Source organism: Saccopteryx bilineata, chromosome 3, assembly GCF_036850765.1.
Source record: "Saccopteryx bilineata isolate mSacBil1 chromosome 3, mSacBil1_pri_phased_curated, whole genome shotgun sequence".
Taxonomy (NCBI): domain Eukaryota; kingdom Metazoa; phylum Chordata; class Mammalia; order Chiroptera; family Emballonuridae; genus Saccopteryx; species Saccopteryx bilineata.
This window is the reverse complement of record NC_089492.1, coordinates 311,643,719-311,667,913: the sequence shown is the minus strand read 5'-3', so window position 1 is coordinate 311,667,913 and position 24,195 is coordinate 311,643,719. Positions and strand designations below refer to the sequence as shown.

The 24,195-nt window shown below is 45.1% G+C and overlaps 1 protein-coding gene across 2 annotated transcripts in view; it reads left to right on the top strand.

The window, feature by feature from the left end:
• Positions 1–24,195, top strand: part of SAE1 (SUMO1 activating enzyme subunit 1) — a 98,592-nt gene that overhangs the window by 24,920 nt on the left and 49,477 nt on the right. Inside the window, exons 3-5 of one of the 2 annotated variants that reach the window (XM_066271711.1) lie at positions 6,077–6,250; positions 9,570–9,712; positions 10,968–11,067. In XM_066271711.1, the coding sequence (XP_066127808.1) occupies positions 6,077–6,250; positions 9,570–9,712; positions 10,968–11,067 (417 nt within the window). The remainder of the gene's footprint in view (positions 1–6,076; positions 6,251–9,569; positions 9,713–10,967; positions 11,068–24,195) is intronic. The other variant, XM_066271712.1, reaches the window with a different exon arrangement.

The following is a 24,195-nucleotide window of genomic DNA, read 5'->3' as shown; positions in this document are numbered from 1 at the left end:
GGAATGGAGAGAGATGAGAAGTATCAACTTGCAGTTGCATCATTTTAGTTGATTGCTTCTCATATGTGTGGTGCCCTGACTGGGGAGCTCAAGTCGAACTAGTGGCCCCTTGCTCAAACCAGCAATTATGGATCATGTCAATGATCCCACGCTCAAGTCAGCGACCTCGGGGTTTTGAACCTGGGACCTCAATGTACCAGTCAGTGCTCTATCCATTGTGCTACCACTGGTCAGCAGCTTTTTTTTTTTTAGCAGCTTTTTTTTTTTTTAAGATTTTATTTATTGATTTGAGAGAGAGAAGAGTGGGGGAGGAGCAGGCATCAGCTCGTAGTAGTTGCTTCTTGTATGTGCCTTGACCAGACAAGCCCAGGGTTTTGAACTGGTAAGTTCAGCATTCCAGGTCAACACTTGATACACTGCGCCACCACAGATTAGACTGCTGTAAGCTTTTTCTTAAACCGCTGGGTATTAAAGGATTCATTGAAGAGTTTCGAATTGGGGGAGGAATTACCTAATCAGCTTTGGGCTTTGGGTAGATCACTATTACTGTGTCAGCTGTCTGCCCACTTAGAAGAAGGCTGCTTTGTAGTTTCGGTGAAGGATGAAAAGGCTGTAAGGATGCTGGTGATTGGGTAGGGTCATGCAGAGGCAAGGAAACTCAGGTGGTAGAATTGATAAGAATAAGCAGCAGTAGACACTGCAGGTGCTGGACACTGCTGAGAGCTGTGGCTGTGGTACCTCCTGTCGTCCTCACAACAGCTCTGTGTGGCGATTATCATCCCTCTGCCATAGATACGAAAACTGAGGACACGGAAGTGAAGTGTTGGCCCACTCAGGGTCACAGTGGATAGTGGGAGACCAGGACCCAGGCAGTTGGACTTCTGGCAGGGCCCACACTCTTAGCCATCTTAGCAGATGACAGCTATCAAGGAAATACCAGGCTGTGAAGACCAGGTTTCTAGTTCAGATAACTGGAAAGGTAGTTGGTGGGCTCATCAACAGAGACAGTAACACGAGAGTCAAATATGAAGGGCTAATGGGATATCCAGGAGGAAGTATCTGGTGAGCAGTTTAATACAACTCAGCTCAGGAAAAAATCTGTACTAGTAAGAGTGATTTGAGACAGAAAATTCTGGTAGAAACTATAAGGCATTGAGTTGATTTATGGCAATATATAGAGTGAAGCCGTGAATGATTCTGAAATGGAATCTTGGGGACAGTCATACCTGAGAGGGCCCATATAGAGGCTGGACTTTCTTTTCTTTTTTTTAATATATATATTTTTAAATTAATTTTAATTGGGTGACATTGATAAATCAGGGTACATATGTTCAGAGAAAACATCTCTAGGTTATTTTGACATTTGATTATGCTGCATTCCCATCACCCAAAGTCCAGTCAGTTGTCTTCCGTCACCTTCTAACTGGTTTTCTTTGTGCCCCTCCCCTCCCCCAACCCCCCTCCCTCTCCTCCCCCCCAGCCCATAACCTCCACACTCTTGTCCATGTCTCTGAGTCTCATTTTTATGTCCCACCTATGTATGGAATCATATACATACATAGTTCTTAGTTTTTTCTGATTTACTTATTTCGCTCAGTATAATGTTATCAAGGTCCATCCATGTTGCTGTAAATGATCCGATGTCATCATTTCTTTTTTTTTTTTCTTAATGTCATCATTTCTTATGGCTGAGTAGTATTCCATAGTATATATGTACCAAAGCTTTTTTTTTTTTTTTTTTTTTTTTTTTGTATTTTTCTGAAGCAGGAAACGGGGAGAGACAGTCAGACAGACTCCCGCATGCGCCCGACCGGGATCCACCCCAGCACGCCCACCAGGGGCGATGCTCTGCCCCTCTGGGGCGTTGCTCTGCCGCGACCAGAGCCACTCTAGCGCCTGGGGCAGAAGCCAAGGAGCCATCCCCAGCGCCCGGGCCATCTTTGCTCCAATGGAGTCTTGGCTGCAGGAGGGGAAGAGAGAGACAGAGAGGAAGGAGAGGGGGAGGGGTGGAGAAGCAGATGGGCGCCTCTCCTGTGTGCCCTAGCCGGGAATCGAACCCGGGACTTCTGCACGCCAGGCCGACACTCTGCCACTGAGCCAACCGGCCAGGGCCAGCAGTTCGATTTTTAATTTCTTGAGGAATCTCCATACTGTTTTCCACAGTGGCTGCACCAGTCTGCATTTCCACCAGCAGTGCAGGAAGGTTCCCTTTTCTCCACATCCTAGCCAGCACTTACTCTGTGTTGTTTTGTTGATGAGCGCCATTCTGACTGGTGTGAGGTGATATCTCATTGTGGTTTTAATTTGCATTTCTCTAATGATTAGTGATGTTGAGCATTTTTCATATGCCTATTGGCCATCTGTATGTCCTCTTTGGAGAAGTCTATTCATTTCTTTCGCCCATTTTTTTTTCCCGCCCTTTTTTTTTTTTTTTGTATTTTTCTGAAGCTGGAAACGGGGATGCAGTCAGACAGACTCCCGCATGCGCCTGACCTGGATCCACCCGGCACGCCCACCAGGGGGCAATGCTCTGCCCATCTGGGGCGTTGCTCTGTCACGACCAGAGCTATGACCAGAGCTACTCTAACGCCTGAGGCAGAGGCCAAGGAGCCATCCCCAGCGCTCGGGCCATCTTTTGCTCCAATGGAGCCTCGGCTGCGGCAGGGGAAGAGAGAGACAGAGAGGAAGGAGAGGGAGAGGGGTGGAGAAGCAGATGGGCGCTTCTCCTGTGTGCCCTAGCCGGGAATCGAACCCGGGACTTCCGCACGCCAGGCCGACGCTCTACCACTGAGCCAACCGGCCAGGGATTTTTTTTTTTTATAGAGACAGAGAGAGAGTCAGAGTGAGGGATAGACAGGGACACACAGACAGGAACGGAGAGATGAGAAGCATCAATCATCAGTTTTTCGTTGCGCATTGCGACATCTTAGTTGTTCGTTGATTGCTTTCTCATATGTGCCTTGACCGTGGGCCTTCAGCAGACCAACTAACCTCTTGCTTGAGCCAGCGACCTTGGGTCCAAGCTGGTGAATTTTTGCTTAAACCAGATGAGCCTGCGCTCAAGCTGGCGACCTCGGGGTCTCGAACCTGGGTCTTCCGCATCCCAGTCCGACGCTCTATCCACTGTGCCACCGCCTGGTCAAGCTCCGCCCATTTTTTGATTGGATTGTTTGTCTTCCTGGTTTTGAGTTTTACAAGTTCTTTATAAATTTTGGTTATTAACTCCTTATCAGACATATTGTCAAATATATTCTCCCATTGTGTAGTTTGTCTTTTTATTCTGTTCTTATTGTCTTTGGCTATGCAGAAGCTTTTTAGTTTGATATAGTCCCATATATTTATCCTGTCTTTTATTTCACTTGCCAATGGAGATAAATTGACAAATATATTGCTGCGAGGCTGGACTTTCTAATGAGGGAAGAGGAGAGCCAGGATCTGAGAGGGTAAGGGGGCAGAGCTCAGACAGTAATGATTAACACTGATGAAGTAATTAATAAATGCATTGTTTTTAATGAACATTTGCATTTTACATGTGAGTCCCTCATACTTGCTCAGAGTCACACAGTGAATGGTTGAGGCAGCATCTGAATCAAAGATGTGGATCCTGCCTGAATTATTTCAGAGCCTTGTGCTGTTAACCACTAGGGTGTATGGTTTTTCAGAATATAGTGAGATCCCTGAAGAAACAGATCAGATGGGTGAAGGCTCCTGTTAGAGAGCTGGCCTTGAATGGGAGAAGGACCAGCTCATTTTCTTGGAGGAAAGGTAGCAAGGTAATGCTGTGGATATTTAGCAGGAGAAGAAGGTGGGAGGTTACTACTGGTATGCCTGGTTTTGGTGATGGTGTTGAGGTCGTACCTAGAGAGTCACAATTAAGTTAGATGTTTGATGTAGGATAGGAAGAATGCTTTGTAAACAGTATGGAGTCTGTAATCCCAGTGTTACCTGGCTGTGAGGCTCTCTGCAGTATATCCAGCCTATGGGTGAAATCATTTCTCTGCTCCAGCTCCCACTCATCTTTCCTCCTCCTTGACTTTTAATTGAATTTAGGACGTTTCATTTCAGGGTTTTTTTTTTGTTGTTGTTTTTTACAGAGACAGAGTCAGAGAGAGGGATAGATAGGGACAGACAGACAGGAACAGAGAGAGATAAGAATCAATCATCAGTTTTTTCGTTCCCACACCTTAGCTGTTCATTGATTGCTTTCTCGTAAGTGCCTTGACCCCGGGAAGGGGGTGGGGGTGGGGGGTCTACAGCCGACCGAGTAACCCCTGGCTCAAGCTGGTGAGCTTTACTCAAACCAGATGAGCCCGTGTTCAAGCTGGCGATCTCAGGGTCTCAAACCTAGGTCCTCCGCATCCCAGTCTGACACACTATCCACTGCGCCACCACCTGGTTAGGTATTTTTAATTGTGTCTGATTTTTGCACCAGTTCTATTTTATTAAAAAAAATTACTATTTTTTCTTCTTTTTTCCAAGTGTGAGGAGGGGAGATGCACCCTGACCGAGATCCACCCAGCAACCCCTGTCTGGGGCCAATGCTCTGCCCATCTGGGGCCTGAGCAAATTTTTTTAGCACCTGAGGCGGAGGCTTCACTGAGCGATCCTCAGTGCCCAGGGCTGATGCGCTTGAACCAATCAAGCCATGGCTGTGGGAGGAGAGGGGTGGAGAAGCAGGAGATGGTCGCTTCCCCTGTGTGCTCTGACTGGGAATCGAACCTGGGACATTCACAAAATTGAGCTGATGCTCTACCACTGAGCCAACTGGCCACGGACTATTTTATTTAAAACAAAATTTTTTCATTGATTTGAGGTGGGTGAGGGGAGAGAGGAAGGGCTTGGAAAGGGAAAGAGAGAAGCATTAACTCATTGTTCCACTTAGTTGTTCCATTTAGTTGTGTACTCACTGGTTGCTTCTCATGTGTGTCCTGACCAGGAATTGAACCTGTAACCTCTGCGTGCTGGGATGACCCATTATCCACCTGTCCAGGGCCTACAGCGGTCTGGTTTTAAACTACTATAGGCAGGGACTACAATCCTTTAAACCCCTGGTTGGCAAACTGCTGCTCGCAAGCCACATGTGGCTTTTTGGCCCCTTGAGTGTGGTTCTTCCACAAAAGATTGTGTGGGCACTACCTCAATAAGGAATGTACCTACCTGTATAGTTTAAGTTTAAAAAATTTGGCTCTCAAAAGAAATTTCAATCATTGTACTATTGATACTTGGCTCTGTTGACTAGTGAGTTTGCCGACCACTGCTTTAAACCAGTGCTGCTGCTTTTTTTAAGAAGGGTGGGATAGTCGGGGACAGACAGGAAGGGAGAGAGATGAGAAGCACCAATTCTTTGTTGCGACACTTTAGTTGTTCATTGATTGCTTTCTCATATGTGCCTTGACTAGGGGGCTCCAGCTGAACCAGTGACCCCTTGCTCAAGCCAAGGTCCTTTGGGCTCAAGCCGGTAACCTCAGGTTTTCGAACCTGGGTCCTCTGTCCCAGGCCAACGCTCCATCCACTGCCACTGCCTGGTCAGGCTAAACCAGTGCTTTTAAACTGCCACTTTGTAGATCGTTTACTAGAAATTTTGTGCTGGTCTGTGAAAGAGCTAACCACCCTGATGTATGAAGAGTCGAAATTTCTGGTGTTCCGGCACCAGTCTGTGGGCTGGCAGTTGAAAACCATTGCTTTAAACTACTTATGCTTCTTCCTGAATTCTCAGAGTTGGGCACATAGTAGGTATTTGGTAAATTCCTACCACTGATAATTACATCATTTTATCAGCATCTATAAACTTAAGTAGAAGAAAGCATGGACTTACTGTTTAGGGGGAATTCTCTTTATAAACACAAGGGGGCGCTCTTTAACCATCAATGCCCAGTTCAAGTTAAATGTCTATTTTAAAGCCTCAGGTGGAAAGGGTATAGAGTGTCTGCATTAGGCAGATTCTTGCAGAAACAGTCATGCAATTATTAGGTGGTAGGTATTTTAATTACCCTTTTAAAATGAAAAAAAAATCATTGTCTTTGAGATATACTTTCTCCCAAAATCAAGTATTTTTTTTAAAAAAAATTTTTCCTAGGTATCTCCAGAAGACCCTGGAGCTCAGTTCCTGATCCGTATTGGGTCTGTTGGCCGAAACAGGGCCGAAGCCTCTTTGGAGCGAGCCCAGAATCTCAACCCCATGGTGGATGTGAAGGTGGACACTGAGAATATAGAAAAGAAACCCGAGTCGTTTTTCACTCAGTTTGATGCTGTAAGTTTCAAAGAGAGTATATGAGCTGGATGATTGAAGCAAATTAAAGCACTAAGAGTGTTCTGAGCATTAGAAACTCGAATTTTGAGCTTTTTCATGAGTACGCTCATAAGGGGTATTGTTCTTTCGGCTCAGTGTACTGCTCTTTTTCATGAGTAAGTTCATAAGGGGTATTGTTCTTTCGGCTCAGTGTACTGCCTTAGACTGAACGTGTTGGTCGGTGGCTCCAGTATATTGGGGCTCCTGTAGCTGTGAGTCGCTGTTGGTTTTTTCTTTGGGCATATGTTCCCCTAGAGCCTAGACCAGGTTTCATCCTTGGTGTTTTGTCTCCCTTCCAGAATTTTTGCAGTAGCTTTGATACATTTTATTGCAAATGTTTTCTCCTGAAAATTTAGCAAGTTGGTGATTAATTTCTGTAGCAGCGTCATATTTTTTTGTTAGAAATATCAAACTACAGCTTGTGTTTTGTCTTTAAAAAGAGCACACCTGATCTTGGTCTGTCTCTTTCCCAACCACATTGACCGTGTTGCCATGGATAACTAGACAGAATCACTATAGTTATAAGCCAAATGAGGCATATCCCATCTCATTGGGTTTCACTGCCAAATTATGTGGAGGTGAAAGGATAAGTTAAATTTTGTTTCAGTGTCTGTGACCTTTCCGACATGGTTCCTTGTACCCTGGAAGAAGCTTGGATAACTGTGAAGCAGTCACAGATGACCTACTTACTTTTTAAATGAAAGGCCCATTACCAAAGAGGTTAGAGTTGGGGTTGGGTACTTTGTTTTTCACACTGTTGTATTTCATATGTGCATCTGTTCAAATATGGGCTTGAAATGATGGATTGTTTATGCCTTTTGTCCTTTTTTCTTTTTAATTCATTCTATTTCATAACTCCAGGTACTGGAACATTTTCCATGTGGATTAAGTCTTCACTTCTTTATCCATAGTAACCACATTTGATTTATTCTGGGTGTCCCTAGACCTAGCAATTAGAAAGAAACTTTGTTAGAACTGAAGTATGGGTCCAGCTGCTTGTGTAACATGTGCACGGGGCAAGCATGACTGTCCAGGCCATGTTTGACTGATTTAGTCACTTGTGACTGCAGGCTTCCATTCAATCAGTTGATTGCATGTTCAACTCTGGTTGTCTTACCTTTTAGGTTTGATTTTTTGGGGAGGCTGTGTCCTTTGAATGACACAAGAGGCACTTATTTCTTCATGAGTGCTATTTCAGTGTTTAGGCTGCCAAACAAGGGCAGAGAGGTTCTATCAAATGAGATTTTTCTTTTGTACTTTCTTCTCTAACTTTTTTTTACAGAGACAGATAGTCAGAGAGAGGGATAGATAGGGACAGACAGACAGGAACCAAGAGAGATGAGAAGCATCAATCATTAGTTTTTCGTTTTGGCACTTTAGTTGTTCATTGATTGCTTTCTCATATGTGCCTTGACCTCTCATATGTGCCTTGACCATGGGGCTACAGCAGACCGAGTAACACCTTGCTTGAGCCAGCAACCTTGGGTCCAAGCTGACGAGCTTTGCTCAACAGATGAGCTTGCGCTCAAGCTGGCAACCTCGGGGTCTCGAACCTGGGTCCTCCGCATCCCAGTCCGACGCTTTATCCACTGCGCCACCGCCTGGTCAGGCTCTAACTTTTTATGTTCAGATAAAAAATGTACATGTTAGAAGTTACCTTCTTGGCCCTGGTCACAAAGCTTCTTCCAAAATGACAGTATTTGTTTTTATTTTTATTGATTGATTTGAGAGAGAAACATTGATTTGTTGTTCCATTTATTTATGCATTCATTGGTTGATTCTTGTATGTGCCCTGACCAGGGATCAAACCCACAACTTTGGTGTATCTGGATGATGTGCTAACCACCTGAGCTACCCAGCCAGGGGGAAAAGACAGTGTTTTGTGCAGTAAAATTTAGCTATTTCCACTTGGTCAACATATTGGAACAGAACCTAGAGGCCTCAGAGCAGCAATGATAATTCCACTGAGTGAACCACTAGCGCATTGTCTTAAGTCTGAATGGAAGGTCACTTGGTCTGTAACCTTTTTCTTTTTTTTTTTTTACTTTTTTTTTTTTTTTTGCATTTTTCTGAAACTGGAAACAGGGAGAGACAGTCAGACAGACTCCCGCATGCGCCCGACCGGGATCCACCCGGCACGCCCACCAGGGGGCGACGCTCTGCCCATCCTGGGCGTCGCCATGTTGCGACCCTCCTGGGTGTCGCCATGTTGCGACCAGAGCCACTCTAGCGCCTGGGGCAGAGGCCACAGAGCCATCCCCAGCGCCCGGGCCATCTTTGCTCCAATGGAGCCTTGGCTGCGGGAGGGGAAGAGAGAGACAGAGAGGAAGGCGCGGCGGAGGGGTGGAGAAGCAAATGGGCGCTTCTCCTATGTGCCCTGGCCGGGAATCGAACCCGGGTCCTCCGCACGCTAGGCTGACGCTCTACCGCTGAGCCAACCGGCCAGGGCCTGTAACCTTTTTCTTTTGTCCTTAAATTCAGATAAAGTTTCACATGGAAAACTGTAGAAAAGTAATCTCAACAGGACTTGTTTATCTTTTTTATCTTAACATATCAATCAAAAGTAGGGAAAAATATGCCTATCTTAAATTTAAATGTGACCTATGGGTCAATTTTATTTTTTTTTTATTTTTATTTTTTTTAAATTTTTATTTATTTATTTTTTTATTCATTTTAGAGAGGAGAGGGAGAGACAGAGAGGAGAGACAGAGAGAGAGAAGTGGGGGAGGAGCTGGAAGCATCAACTCCCATATGTGCCTTGACCAGGCAAGCCCAGGGTTTCGAACCGGCGACCTCAGCATTTCCAGGTCGACGCTTTATCCACTGCGCCACCACAGGTCAGGCCTATGGGTCAATTTTAAAAACTGGTTTTGCTCCTCACTGTTAGGCTATTCAGATTTTAATATATTTAATCATTTAGGAATAATTTGCACTATGTTATTACTGTCTTTTCTTTTCGTGAAAACTATAAAATGTGGTTTATATATGTTTATCGATCAGGGGAAACAAATTCAACGAATAGCTTTTACTTTCTAGCTAAATACATTTCATTTGGGTTGCAGAAGTGATGGTCTTATAATTTACAGTTTTCAACACACTGAAACCTGCAACTCTTCTTTTGTCTTCTAGCCATAGGATCCTAAGAACCTGTTGTACCAGTTTGAAACTGGCTTTAGACATGCCCAGCAAGGCTGTTTGTTAAGATTGATTTATTTAGACATCAGGGCAGTGACTCAGTGTGCAGAACTCACACCTGGCCAATTTTTCTTTCTTTCTGCAGGTATGTCTGACTTGCTGCTCCAGGGATGTCATAGTTAAAATTGACCAGATCTGTCACAAAAACAGTATCAAGTTCTTTACAGGAGACGTTTTTGGCTACCACGGATACACATTTGCCAATCTTGGAGAGCATGAATTCATAGAGTAAGTGTTTGGAGAGGAGGAAAGACTATAACATTTTCAAAATGGTTTTATTTGCTGATAGGAAATGAACCATTCAAGGAAAGTCTTTGATGTAGACCATTGGGAAATGGATTTATTAACAGCTTGTGTTACATAGATTATGTTCAGAATTTTAGGCAATGCATCCCTGCCTTCCGAGAATGATAGTCTCATTTAAATCATAAAGAAAGGAGAGGTCTGGGCAATGGAAGTACATCACTGGGATTTGATGAATCTGGATTTCAGAGGGTGGAGCGCGCTTTTTGTTCTGGGAAGGCTGTTTGGGTTGTAAGCATTGTTGCCCGGCTTAGGCTTGTTTGTTTTCAGGTTGAGAGATAGTAAAACAAGTGCGAAATACACGGGCAACTCCGGAGGCACAGTGACCCAAAGTCTCCTTAGGAAGACAAGCCTCCATGGTCCAGAGATTGCCCTGTTGCAACAAGCAGACCGTATCCTCTCATTCCGAACATTGTGATTGCAGACTGTGGTAATTCTCACATGATGGGACCTGCAGTGTTTTGAACTTGTAGCTTCAAGATGATACCAGTATTGTAAAACTATAGGAGTTGGTTTTTTGGCTGTAATTTTCTGACCACTGTCTCTGCATATTTCCCCTAACCCCTCATGAGAGGTAAAGAGAGACCCTGCTGTGTGGCAGGTGACACTTCCAATCTAGTAGTCAAGGACTGATGTCTTGAGTTCAGCTTCTCAGGCAAGTCACTGAAATTTCTCTGGTGTGCAAGTTTCTTGCCTGTAAAATTGACATGGGGAGGGCCAAACATGTTCAGAATCTCCTATAACGCCAATGTTTTATGGCTTTAAGAAAATCTGGTTCTTTGGGGACATTATAAATAGGTAAATAAGTCATAGCGAAAAGAAGTCCAAATTATTTTAATGTGAGCTCTCCGTGGCACAGGGCAGGAATTCGGTTTGACTCTTTCATGATTCAGGTGGAACGTTCACAGAGTTAGACAGCTTACTAGGCTAGGCAGTGCACTAAGCAATGTATATTATTCTTCCCCTTATACAAGCCTTCTGTTAGCAGTTGTTACTTCCACATAGAGAGTGACTGGCTCATCCGGTAACCGGCCAAGCTGGGATTTGAATCCAGATCTATTTGACTCCAAAGCTTTTGCTATTAACCCACATCCTCTTCTGTGATCTGGTAATGCTCTTATTTGTTCTAATGGCATGGTTTCGAGTGTAGAACTGGATTCCCTCCCTTGTCACCCTCCAGGGAGAAAACCAAAGTTGCCAAAGTTAGCCAAGGAGTAGAAGATGGACCCGATACCAAGAGAGCAAGACTGGATTCATCTGAGACAACTATGGTCAAAAAGGTATGTGTGCTGTTGTGGGGGTCCGGGGGAGGGTCAGGAACCCTGGGCTTTACGGGGACAGGCTGTTACAGCGGCCAGTGAGGGAAGCCAGCATGGAGGGCTTGGAGAGACCTGGCCCATTCTTGTCCTCCTTCGAGGTGAGGCAGCTGAGATGTGAGGGAGTGTGTGGACCTGGGATGCCAGGAGTGATTTTTTTAAAGAGAATCAAATACAGATTTTTAAAATTTTATGTGCTGTCTCAAACTTTTTTTTTTTTTTTTTTTTCCATTTTTCTGAAGCTGGAAACAGGGAGAGACAGTCAGACAGACTCCCGCATGTGCCCGACCGGGATCCACCCGGCACGCCCACCAGGGGCGATGCTCTGCCCACCAGGGGGCGATGCTCTGCCCATCCTGGGCGTCGCCATATTGCGACCAGAGCCACTCTAGCGCCTGAGGCAGAGGCCACAGAGCCATCCCCAGCGCCTGGGCCATCTTTGCTCCAGTGGAGCCTTGGCTGCGGGAGGGGAAGAGAGAGACAGAGAGGAAAGCGCGGCGGAGGGGTGGAGAAGCAAATGGGCGCTTCTCCTGTGTGCCCTGGCCGGGAATCGAACCCGGGTCCTCCGCACGCTAGGCCGACGCTCTACCGCTGAGCCAACCAGCCAGGGCTCAAACTTTTTTTTAAAGATTTTACTTACTGATTTTATAGAGAGAGGAGAGAGAGAATGGGGAAGGAGAGCAGGAAGCATCAACTAGTAGTTACTTCTATATGTGCCTTGACCAGGCAGAGTTTTGAACCAGCAACCTCAGCGTTCCAGGTTGACGCTTTATCCACTGTGCCACCACAGGTCAGGCTGTCCCATTCTCACCTGAGTGCTTTTCTCCTCAACACAGGAGGCTAAAGAGAACATGTTTGCAGGACTTACTTGGTCTCTGGGCCATCATTTAGATCCCTGGTGTGTGGAGTAGTCTCAGAAACTCTTTTTGAACAAAGGCCATTACTTTTTAAAAAAAAAAATCAGATTGATAGACAAGTTATTAAGGTTCTAAGAGTGTAAGAGGTAGTTTAAACTTTGAATTGCTTTAGTTTTGTTTGTTTAAAGTTTAGTTATCGCCAAATCTTTCAAGAAAAGGGGCTTCAATGTTGACAAATGTTATTAGGTGTACATTTTTAAATGTATAGTTCAACTCTACAGTTAGCCTGTACTTGGAATCTATGTAGTAGTTTAAATTCATTTTCTAGAAAGAGGAATGGGAAGGGAATCAGACGACAGTTTCTAGGTGGTGGTGGAGTCTGAGAAGCGAACCTTGCTATGGGAAAACAAGGTGAAGTGGTCAGAATTGGTTCCTTCCACTGAGAGGCAAGATACAGCCAAACCCTTATTTACCCTTTGCTTTGTAGATTTAAATGTTGAGAAAGAAAAACAGCTGGTCAGAGCGTGGAGTTAAAACTGCTCTAAAGGGGGGACTGTAAGTGCAGAAACCACAAAAGAGGCTGCAGAAACCATCTTCAAGTTTCCAGCAAGGCTGCGCTGGAGGTTTTCTGTTTCTCGCCCTTTGTGTTTGTACTGGAATGGTTTGGTGCTGTGAGTGTGATACAGAGGAATTATTAAGCCCTAATTTTAGTGTCTATTCACAGGACCATTAATTATCCCGAATGAACATTGGTGTTTTGGCCAAAACTTGGGTCCTTTTCTTTCTTCCTTCCTTTCTTTCTTTCTTTCTTTCTTTCTGAGGCCCAGGCAAGGCTCATCTGAATAGCTCCGTGAGTTTGGTGGGGGGAGATAAATTGTTAACTAACGGAGGAGTACAAAAGCAGCTTTGTGGGTGCTGTCAATTTATAAATCACACCCTCTTACAAGTGTGACACTTGGCCTTGGTGTGAAGGGTTTTATGGCTTAAGGGCTTCTCTGATAGAAGCGGGTTTTTCACATTCAAATGGAGAGTGGAGCTTTGTTAGCCCTTCACAGCTGGAAGTTTCCCGGGAGTCAGCTCTGAGGTGCTCACTGGGGCGGATCTGGAAAGTCTTTTGGGAGCCACTTTATCTAGTTATGAGGAGAATGCGGGCAGCCTGGGCCACTCTTGGCTCTCGTACCATTCCTAGGGCTCTTCAGTCACGGAACTCTTTGTGCAGCCCCTTCCTGCATGGGGCAGAAGTGGAAGGTATCAAAATATGCCCCAGCTGACATTGTTAGTCAGCTGTTTCATTGGGACAATTCAGGCTTGGATTCCAACCCTGAGCCCTTAAGGTTGCGAGGCATTCAGTGCATTCCTGGTGACAATCCCAGGGATTCCAGACCTTGCTTTTGTGTGGCCTCGCTGAGCCGCTGTGTGTGGAGGGACTGAGCTGCGCTGGCACGGGAGTCTGCTGCCTTATAGGTTTTCTCCTTTTCGTCAGAGACTGCTCCGTGGTGTGGAAGTTTTCTTCCAACTCAAAAATTCCTTCATCAGATTCTGCCTTTTGCCTAAATTGTACAGAATAAGTAGTATGGTTATGCCCTGAGTGCGGGATGGGGGTGGGGAAGCAGCCACTTCCTGTTTCCTGTGAAAGATTTCTGGTTAGGGTCCAAATGTTGTAAAGCCACTTTTGCTTCAAGGTACGCATTGTGCTCCTAAATTAGAAACATTAAAAAAACAAAGAGGGAAAACAGAGCTTGTGGTTTTCACACCGTCTAGGAAGACAGACACTGGGTCTTTCTAGCACATGGGCCATCGCGATAAATACAGCAGTAGGGAGGTGCGCAGCCCTGAGATGGGGGCTCAGTGGTTTGTTTGCTTCCTTTGGTGCCCAGGAGAAGTTGAGCAACAGATTTCATTAGAATTGGATCTTGGGCACAAACCTGACGTAGACACTAATGCACAGTGGATAAAGGAGAAGGGGAACTTTGTGGTAAGGAAGTGTGCAGAAGTTTCTCAGAGAGAGTTGTTAGAGTTGGCATGTGAAGGCCAGTTTGCCAGGCACTAAAGCCAACTCCAGCCTTCAGTCATAGGAAGCAGGATTAACAAAAGGCACGGATTGCCTGACCAGGCGGTGGCACAGTGGATAGAACGTCGGACTGGGACACGGAGGACCCCGGTTCGAAACCCCTAGGTCGCCGGCTTGAGTACGGGCTCATCTGGCTTGAGCAAGGGGTCACTGGGTCTGCTGGAGCTCCCCGGTCAAGGCACATATGAGAAAGTAGTCAATGAACAACTAAAGTGCCGCATGGAAGAATTGATGCTTCTCATCTCTCTCCCTTCCTGTCTGTATGTCCCTATCTGCCCCTCTCTCTGTCTCTGTCACCAAAAAAAGAAGAAAAAAGGCACAGATCTAGGACAGAGTGACTCTGGATTTCCTCACTCCAAAACAGCCAGCTTTTTCTGTATCTTGAGTTGCAAAATGCCTACTGTGTGCAAGGCAGTAGGGAATCCCATCCAGCCATGTCACCCTTTACGGTGGTTGCTGAAGCTCAGAGAAGTTAAATGAGCTACCCAAGGTCACACAGCTCTATATGAAGCAGTGGGTGGGAGAGCATAGACTGAGGCTAAGAGCACTGGCTTATCCCATGACTTACAAGGCAAAGCCCCTGGGAGTTTCTAGGGTAATTTATTAAAGTTTTATGAGGATGATGGGATGCAGTATGTGAAGATGGGAATCATTCTGGAAAAGCCTTTCGAGGAAAGGCTATTAGCACTCTCCCATTTGCTGCTTATATTTATTGTTAGGGGGCTGCCAGATATGAGTAGATCCTGATGGTGGTTACTTGCCCTAATAGCACTTTAAAAATTAAACACAGAGTAGGATTTGTTTGTGACATGCTAAGAAATACAGATTTAATTTTACCTCTATTTCTGAAAGTAGTAGGTGACTAATTGGGCACTGTTAATCCTTTTCTCATGAATTAGATGTGAGATTCCACAGTGGAATAGTGATTCGTTATTTTGATTCCCCCTTTCCGAGCAGTTTTGTTGACAGCTCTATCCTCCTCCTCTCTCCCCATCCTTACAGAAACATTCCTGATGGCTGACGAGTTTCATCCTCCTTTTATGTGGCACTTTGATTGGTAATGCTTATTGCTCTTCGAATCTCTTGTTAGTGTCTCTCCTGTTGGAGGTTTTTATTTTTTATTTATTTATTTTTTTAAAAATTTTTTCCCGAAGCTGGAAACGGGGAGGCAGTCAGACAGACTCCCGCATGCGCCCAACTGGGATCCACCCAGCATGCCCACCAGGAGGCGATGCTTTGCCCCTCTGGGCGTCGCTCTGTTGCATCCAGAGCCATTCTAGTGCCTGGGGCAGAGGCCACAGAGCCATCCCCAGCGCCCGGGCCATCTTTGCTCCAATGGAGCCTTGGCTGCGGGAGGGGAAGAGAGAGACAGAGAGGTAGGAGAGGGGGAGGGGTGGAGAAGCAAATAGGCGTCTCTCCTGTGTGCCCTGGCCGGGAATCGAACCCGGGACTCCTGCACGCCAGGCCGATGCTCTACTGCTGAGCCAACCAGCCAGGGCCTCTACTGTTGGAGTTTTTAAGCCCCACACGAACAGGGCAGTTTTGTCCACTGCTGTATTCCCAGGCAGTGCCTGAATTTAACTTACTATGTGATCAACTAAATGGATTAACTTTTGGTGCACTTGTTCTCATAGTTTAGGTTTTTGAGCTAAGCTGAGAACAGAATTCTATACAGCACTAGGGACTTGACCATGAATATTTAGAAGTCAGTCATTGAGTTGCCTAGACCAGATCCTTCAGGCCTGAAAAATATCTGCTAATTGTCAGAATCACTTGGTTCAGGAGAGGGGCGGCAGGGAAATTCAGGTTGCAAACTGTAGAGTTTGGTGCAGTGCTGGTAGCAGGTTTTCGGGGCTGGTGATTGTACAGTGTGGGGTGGGCACTGGCGGCATGTGCCCTTTCTCACAGGGTAAAAGTTTATAGGCTCTAAGGATGAGGGAAGGGGGTCCTTCCCAGCATCACACCACAATCCAGTCTTTTTTGTGTGTGTGATGTTTGGTAAACAAAAATTATATGACAATCAATACAAATTTCAGAACATACAAATAAAACACTTTTTTTTTTAAATTTGAGCAAGAGAGACAAAGAGAGGGACAGATAGGGACAGACAAGAAGGGAGAGAGATGAGAAGCATCAATTCTTTGTTGCAGCTTCTTAGTTGTTCGATTGCTTTCTCATATGTGCCTTGACCAGGGGGCTCTAGCAAAGCTAGTGAGCCCTTGCTCAAGCCGGAGACCTTGCAGTTTCGAACCTGGGTCCTCTGCGTCCCAGTCTGACGCTCTGTCCACTGCACCACCACCTGGTCAGGCAATAATACACTATTAAACTTAAAAAACAAAACATTTCCAGTACTGTTCTACCAAACTGTATGCTCCTCCTCTCTCTCCTTCCCTGGGCTGCTGGTACATTTTGTGTACTTCATAAGATACCTAGAAGGGACAGCCATAGCCCTGCTTGACATGGTGTTTTGTTATGTTTATAAATCTGAATGATGTAATAAAACTTAAATGATGTTGTAGGTATAAGTTAAGAAGGCTCTAGCTCACCATATACTCATCACTGAACTTAGAGTGTGAGGTGTTACCAGTGTGGGTGGGGCCCCGGCCGACCCTCCCTGGCAGGAGTTAGTAACCGCTGTCCTCAGTGATGGCTCTCGTTCCCACGCATTTTTTCTTACTACAGATGTATGCATTTCCTAGCAGTATAGAATTATTTGGTGTGTTTTTTAACTTCTTAAAAATTGGTTTCATATGCTATGAATGCCACCTGCTTTTTTTTTTTTTTAAGATTTTATTTATTGATTTTAGAGAGAGAGAAAGGCAGGGCAATGGGAGGAGCATGAAGCATCAGCTCTAAGTTGCTTCTTGTTTGTACCTTGACCAGGCAAACCTGGGGCTTCAAACCAGCAACCTTAGTGTTCTAGCTCGAAGCTCTACCTACTGTGCCACCACAGGTCGGACCACTGCCACCTGCTTTTTCTTTTCTTTTCTTTTTTTACAGAGACAGAGAGAGAGTCAGAGAGAGGGATAGACAGGGACAGACAGAGAGGAATGGAGAGAGATGGGAAGCATCAATCGTTAGTTTTTTGTTGCGTGTTGCAACACCTTAGTTGTTCATTGATTGCTTTCTCATATGTGCCTTGACCGTGGGCCTTCAGCAAACCAAGTAACCCCTTGTTTGAGCCAGGGACCTTGGGTCCAAACTGATGAGCTTTTGCTCAAACCAGATGAGCCCGCGCTCAAGCTGGCGAGCTCGGGGTCTCGAACCTGGGTCCTTCCGCATCCCAGTCCGACGTTCTATCCACTACGCCACCGCCTGGTCAAGCTGCTACCTGCTTTTTAAGAGCAGGTTATATCTCTGTAGTTCTAGAGCCTTGCTGTCCATATTGGTAGCCATTAGTCACAGGTGGCTATTAACATTAATTAAAATTAAATAAAATTTAAAAATTCGCTTCTTCAGCCTCACTAACCAGTCGCCATGCTCAGGAAGCACATGTGGCTATTGGCATTCATATTGCAAAGATGGGATATTCCATCATCACAGCGGGTTCTCTTGGACAGCCCTGCAGGACTTGTTTTTTAACTGTAAATAGATCGCTATTTTATTCTGTTGTTGCTAGGCATTTAGGTATATAAGTTTTTACTGTTAAAAACTGGGCAGGCTGCAGTCAGTGTGTTGTGTGTGTGCAGATGATTTCCTTGGGCAACTGATTTCTCCAGGGTACTTAGAACAAAAATTGGGATGTGTGCATCTTCCACCAGACCTTGCTTGCTAAATTACTCCCAAATAGTATTTTTTTGTTAGTTTGTTTTGGTTTTTGGTGAGAGAGAGACAGGAAGGGAAAGTGATGAGAAACATCAATTCTTTGTTGTGGCTCCTTAGTTGTTCATTGATCACTTTCTCATATGTGCCTCGACCCAGGGGCTCCAGCCGAGCCAGTGACCTTGGGCTCAAGCCAACAATCATGGGACCGTGTCAGTAGCCCCACATTCAAGCTGTTGACCTTAAGGTTTTGAACCTGGGACTTCAGCATCCTGGGTTGATGCTCTAGCCAGTGTGCCACCAGTCAGGCCTCCTAAGTAGTTTTATTCACTTACATTCCAAAGCCAGAAATATAGGACAGTAACACATGTAAATAACTTCAGGCTCTCTACCATTTTGCTGAGTGTGAAAACTGTCACTGGTTGTGGTTGTCATTTGTTACAATCCTTTTGAAAACTATAGCCTTCTGAGTAGGGTGGAAATCAAACCTAGAAATCTATAGTTTTGAAAGTTGTTTTGCATTTACATTCACCTTTACATCCAGAACTATATCATCTGTTATATAGATTTGCAGCTTGATTTAAAAGGTAAAATCCGGCCCTGACTAGCTCAGTTGCTTGGAACATCATCCCAATATGCCAAAGTTTCAGGTTTGATCCCAGTCAGGGCACATAAAAGAATCAATCCATAAATGCATAAATAAGCATAACAACAAACTGATGTTTCTTTTTCCACCCTCCTTCCCTTCTCTCTAAAATCAATATTTTAAAATGTTTTTTTGTATTTTTCTGAAGTTGGAAATGGGGAGGCAGTTAGACTCCCCGCATGTGCCCAACCGGGATCCACCTGGCATGCCCACCAGGGGGCGATGCTCTGCCCATCTGGGGCGTTGCTCTGTTGCAACCAGGGCCATTCTAGCACCTGAGGCAGAGGCTATGGAGCCATCCTCAGCGCCCAGGCCAACTTTGCTCCAATGGAGCCTTGGCTGTGGAAGGGGAAGAGAGAGACAGAGAGGAAAGAGAGGGGGAGGGGTGGAGAAGCAGATGGGCGCTTCTCCTGTGTGCCCTGGCTGGGAATTGAACCCGGGACTCCTGCACGCCAGGCCGACGCTCTACCACTGAGCCAGCCGGCCAGGACTCTCAAATCAATTTTTTAAAAAATTTAGTGCCATTCTAGACAGAGGGATCCAGGAGCCAAGGGAGTAGAGAAAGTGGGAGGGGTGGGTAAGATGAGATAGTTCCCCATCATAGCGTGTTCAGTGGTGGCTACTACTGCTTGGTAGACACTGTCCTGAGCACTTCATCTGAAAGATCCTTCCTTCCCTGAGTGCGCTGTCAAGTATGTTTCTCTTTATAAATCCAATGCTGGTGAGGTGGGTAAGGCAAACACTACATTCTGCATCTGTTCTTCTACCAGTTAGGTGATTTGATTAAGTTTTCTTTTATTTTTAATTGTTAGGAGCAGTGATAGTAGATTTTGGATATTTTAAACAATAAAAAGGAGACATTAGTTGGAGGCAGGCTGGAGTAGCCCAGGAAGTGTTGCATAATTACTGTGATCTGATTGTATGTGCTCTAAACCGGCAAGCCCAGGGTTTCAAATCAGTGCCCTCAGCGTCCCAGGTCCAACACTTGACTCACTGTGCCACCACAGGCCAGGCTGAGAAGGGTAAACACCGGACAGTTGAGAAGCCTTGGAGGCTATAGGAATTTGCCCTTTTTCTTTAGAGCCCTGCCATTAATATGGCTTTGTTATCAACTCTAGAATTCTAAATTCCCAGAAGAAAGAATCTGATTGGTCAGGCTTGGGCTATGGGTCCACCACTGGCTCTGTCACCTGTGGCTGGAGGGCTAGTACACATTACAGATAGGGCCAGTGGGGCCTCCTGCCCAGGTGCCGGAAGCTTCTCTGTCTGCCACAGTCGGCTGAGAGGTAAACTTATTTGCCTTAGGTCACAAGTTAGTGGCAAAACTGGGAATTGTTCTGCCCTTATACTTGGGAAGGAATAGGGGCCTCTGTCTTTTGCCTGCATGGTCCCACTGTCTTTCTTCCAGTGAAGGATTCTGTGGGACCAAGGGGGTGCACCCCCTGGAGCCCATAGCCTTTGCCCTAGTTCTAGACCACATTCTGGATGTCTAGGACCCCAGAATCGAATCTCCTGCTTAGACAACCAAGGCTTCTCAGGCATTTGTGGGCTACTTTTCTAATCCGCCTCTGGAGTGCAGGCCTCTCCACAGTGTCGACATGCCCAGGCCTGTGGGCGGGTGTTTTGATGGGAAAGGACAGGCTCCGGGCCACACTCAAGTGCAAAGCCTCTTGCTTTGTGGGACAGAGCTAAAATAGAAGAGGAAAAGGTTGGTGGCAGCTTCCCCGGTGCACATGGTTCTTGCATAGAACCCCAGAGTATGAGAATTTAAATTTGAACCAATCTTCCAGATGTCTACCGAAAGTATATTAAGGCAAGAGAATACAATATCCTTTTCTTTTTTCTTTTTTTTTTGAGATGGAGAGCGGGAGTAGAGAGATGAGAGCATCAGTTTGTAGTTGTTTCGCTTTAGTCCATTGATTGCTTCTCATATGTGTGTTGACTGGGGGTCTCAAGGCAAGCCAGTGACCCCTTGCTCAAGCCACTGACCTTGGGTTCGAGCCAGTGACCTTGGGCTTCAAGCCAGTGACTCTGGGATCATGTTGATGATCCCATGTTCATGTCAGCGACCCTGTGCTCAAGTCGATTAGCCCGTGCTCCATCCAGAGACCTCAGGGTTTTGAACTGGGGACCTCAGTTTCCTGGGTCAACACTCTGTTCTATTGTAGCACTACCTCCAGTCAGGCTACAATATCCTTTATATGATAGCTTGTGTTAGTGTGATTTGTAACTAAACCATGTAGATGTGACAAATGGGTTTTCATTTAGATACTTGCTCCAGGCCCTGAAAGTGTTAGAAGTGGTCCTGCTTGGGACTGAGAACTTTTTTGGCCCTGGCTGGGTAGCTAACTTGGTTCTGGTAGCGTCCCAATGTGCTGAGGTTGTGGGTTCGACCTCTAGTCGGGGCACGTACAAGAATCAACCAATGACAGCATGAATGTGTGGAAATTAAATCGATGGTTCTCTCTATTTCTGTCTTTCTTTTTCTCTAAAAATAAATTTTAAAAGATTAAAAAGAAAACCATAACTTTTTTCCTCATTCATCATCAGGTAGTGGTCAGCGAATCAGTGGACACTTAGCATTGCTCTTAGCCGGGCAAACTACAGTTTTTCAAACCTGAAAAAGCTTTGCTTCTTCATTGTGGTAACATTCCCAGACCATACTGCTGATGGCGTGATCTGTGTTTAAGACGGATCTGGCAGTCTGTATCAGGCATTAAATGTCACTAGGCTGACTATATGATTACCTTTTGAGGTCAAACAGGCCTACTGACCAAAAGGTTTAGATATCTTGTGTACCACTCCATAGGAGTTATTCTGGGGAGACAGAAAGCCACCTTAAAAGCTATGGCTTTTGACCCTGGCTCAGTAGTAGAATGTTGGCCTGGCATGTGGATATCTTGGGTTTGATTCCCAATCAGGGCACACAGAAGTGCCCATCTGCTTCTCCCCCCTCCCCCCTTGCTTCTCTCTCCCTCTCTCTTTCTCTCTCACCCTTTTCCCCCTCTCTTCCTCTCCTGCAGCCATAGCTCAGTTGGAGTGAGTTTGCTCTGGGCGCTGAGGATAGCTCCATGTCCTCTGCCTCAGGTGCTAAAAAGAGCTCTGGTTGCTGAGCAACAGAGCAACACCCCAGATGGGCAGAGCATTGCCCCCTAGTGGGCTTGCCTGGTGGATTCCGGTTGGGGTGCATGCAGGAGTGTCTCTCTGCCTCCCCTCCTCTCACTACATAAAAAAAATATATATGACTTTGATCTTCACTAGCAATTTGAACTTCATTGTATAAAATCCATTTTGGTCCTTAGCAAGCTGTGTAAACTGTCTGGTAGCTAGCTGATAGATCTTGGCTCACTAATTCTCCTAAATTATACTCTTGTTTTGAGTCTCTCTCTCTTAAATATCTGGTGGTGGTGGGTGTTGTGGTATCTATATGGAGAGAGAGAAGAAAGAATGGACACATATCTCTGTAAGTTTAAAATTATGTATACACTTATACCCATCTTAAATTTAGTAAAAGCAGCTAGTACTGAGAGCCATTTTTATTTCTGAACCATCTTAGCATTAGCTGCCCACAGGGTGCTCCACCCATTACTCTCAGATATTTCGGTCTCTAGCTTCTCAAACAAGGCATACTTCCTAGCCACAAACCAACCATCAACAATCAAAATTGGGACGCTCACCTGGTTCCATCACTGCCCGCTAAGCCTCAGACCCCATTCACGCATTACCAGTTCTTCCTGTCATGTCCTTATGGCAAAAGGATCCAGTTCAGGGTTTCGTGCGCATCTAGGTTTTCATGACACTCTGAGGATTACAAGCCAGGTATTCTGTACAGTGTCCCTCAGTTTGGGTTCATCTGATGTTCTCTAATGATTAGGTTCCTGCTACACATTTTGGCAGGAGTATCCTGGTATGGATGCTTCCCATCACATCCTGTGGTCTGGTTGGTGCTTGGTTTCCACATGCTGCTCTACTGCTGATATTCACTTTTAATCTGAGTAAGGTTATGTCTGCCAGACTTCTTTGAATACAATTCCTTTTTCCTGTGTGACTAATATGTATTTTATGGAGAAGTCTTTTAAAAATAGTAAATATTATATTCCTCATTAAACTTGTTACTTTAATGTCTGTGGACTAATGGATTATAGTTTATTTAAAACAGAGGTGTCAACCTTTTTATACCTACCTCCACTTTTGTATCTCTGTTAGTAGTAAAATTTTCTAACTGCTCACTGGTTCCACAGTAATGGTGATTTATAAAGTAGGGAAGTAGCTTTACTTTATAAAATTTATAAAGCAGAGTTACAGCAAGTTAAAGCATATAATAATACCAAGTACTTTATGTCGGACTTTCACTAAGTTTGACAGAATAAATATTTATAAAACAACTTACTGTAGTTAAATCTCTTTTTATTTATACTTTGGTTGCTCTGCTACCGCCCACCATGAAAGCTGGAACGCTCACTAGTGGGGGCGGTAGGGACCAGGTTGACTACCACTGATTTAAAGTGTTGTAATTTATAATTATTTTTTATCCTCAAAGTGTTTTAGCTTTGACCAGTGGGTGCTCCTTTAAGCTGGCTCCTGGGTTCTGTTTCATGTCCCCATCATTCCCTGAGTGCTCCTTGGTTTCAGGCACAGTAAGGTTTTCCAGAGTCTGCTTGCACTCTCCCCGCCCCAGGCTTGCCATCAGCCCTTTCTCTAAGGAGAAATGTTTCTCTTAGAAATACCAGAATGATGGTTAGAAACCAAAATATGGATGATGGTTAGAAACCAAGATATGGATGCTTGTTGTACTGATTGCTTCTAGAGCAGGCATGGCCAACATATGGGCCGCGGGCTGGACCCGGCCCACGTAATGAGTTTATGCAGCCCGCGATTAAATTTTTAATATTCTCCACTACTTTAAAATCTCAGCTACTCAGAAGCGGAAGCATCTTTGATTATTGATAATATTCAAAGGATTATTGGAGATATTTAAGAAGATAGTGATACATGGAAAAGAATTCCACGTGTGACTAATCAAGGGTTAACTTCCAATAATTGGTCGAATGGATTCGTGATACTTCCTTACTTTTAAAAATAATTTCATTATAAAGATTTATAACTTTTGTACTCGTCTGTGCAGTTTTTATAAGCAATTGAATAATGGAAAATACGTAAATTTTAAGAAGCTTGCCAAGGAATATTTAGTAATCTTCAGCTCAACTTATATTTGTGAACGAACTTTTTCTTTAATGAATCTAAAAAAAGTACAAGATCAAGATTGAATGATTTACATTTGGAGGCTGTATTAAGAATAGCTACTACAAGTATAGAGCCAGATATTAAAAAAATAATAGGCGATGCAAAGTGCCTCAACACGTCTCATTAGTTTTTGTTAATTTGTTGTACTAAATTACTTAACTTTTTTTTTTTTTTTTTTTTTTTTTTTGTATTTTTCTGAAGCTAGAAACGGGGAGGCAGTCAGACAGACTCCTGCATGCACCTGACCGGGATCCACCCGGCACGCCCACCAGGGGGCGACGCTCTGCCCACCAGGGGGCGACGCTCTGCCCCTCCGGGGCGTCGCTCTGTTGCGACCAGAGCCACTTTAGTGCCTGGGGCAGAGGCCAAGGAGCCATCCCCAGCACCCGGGCCATCTTTGCTCCAGTGGAGCCTCGGCTGTGGGAGGGGAAGAGAGAGACAGAGAAGAAGGAGAGGGGAGGGGTGGAGAAGCAGATGGGCGCTTCTCCTGTGTGCCCTGGCCGGGAATTGAA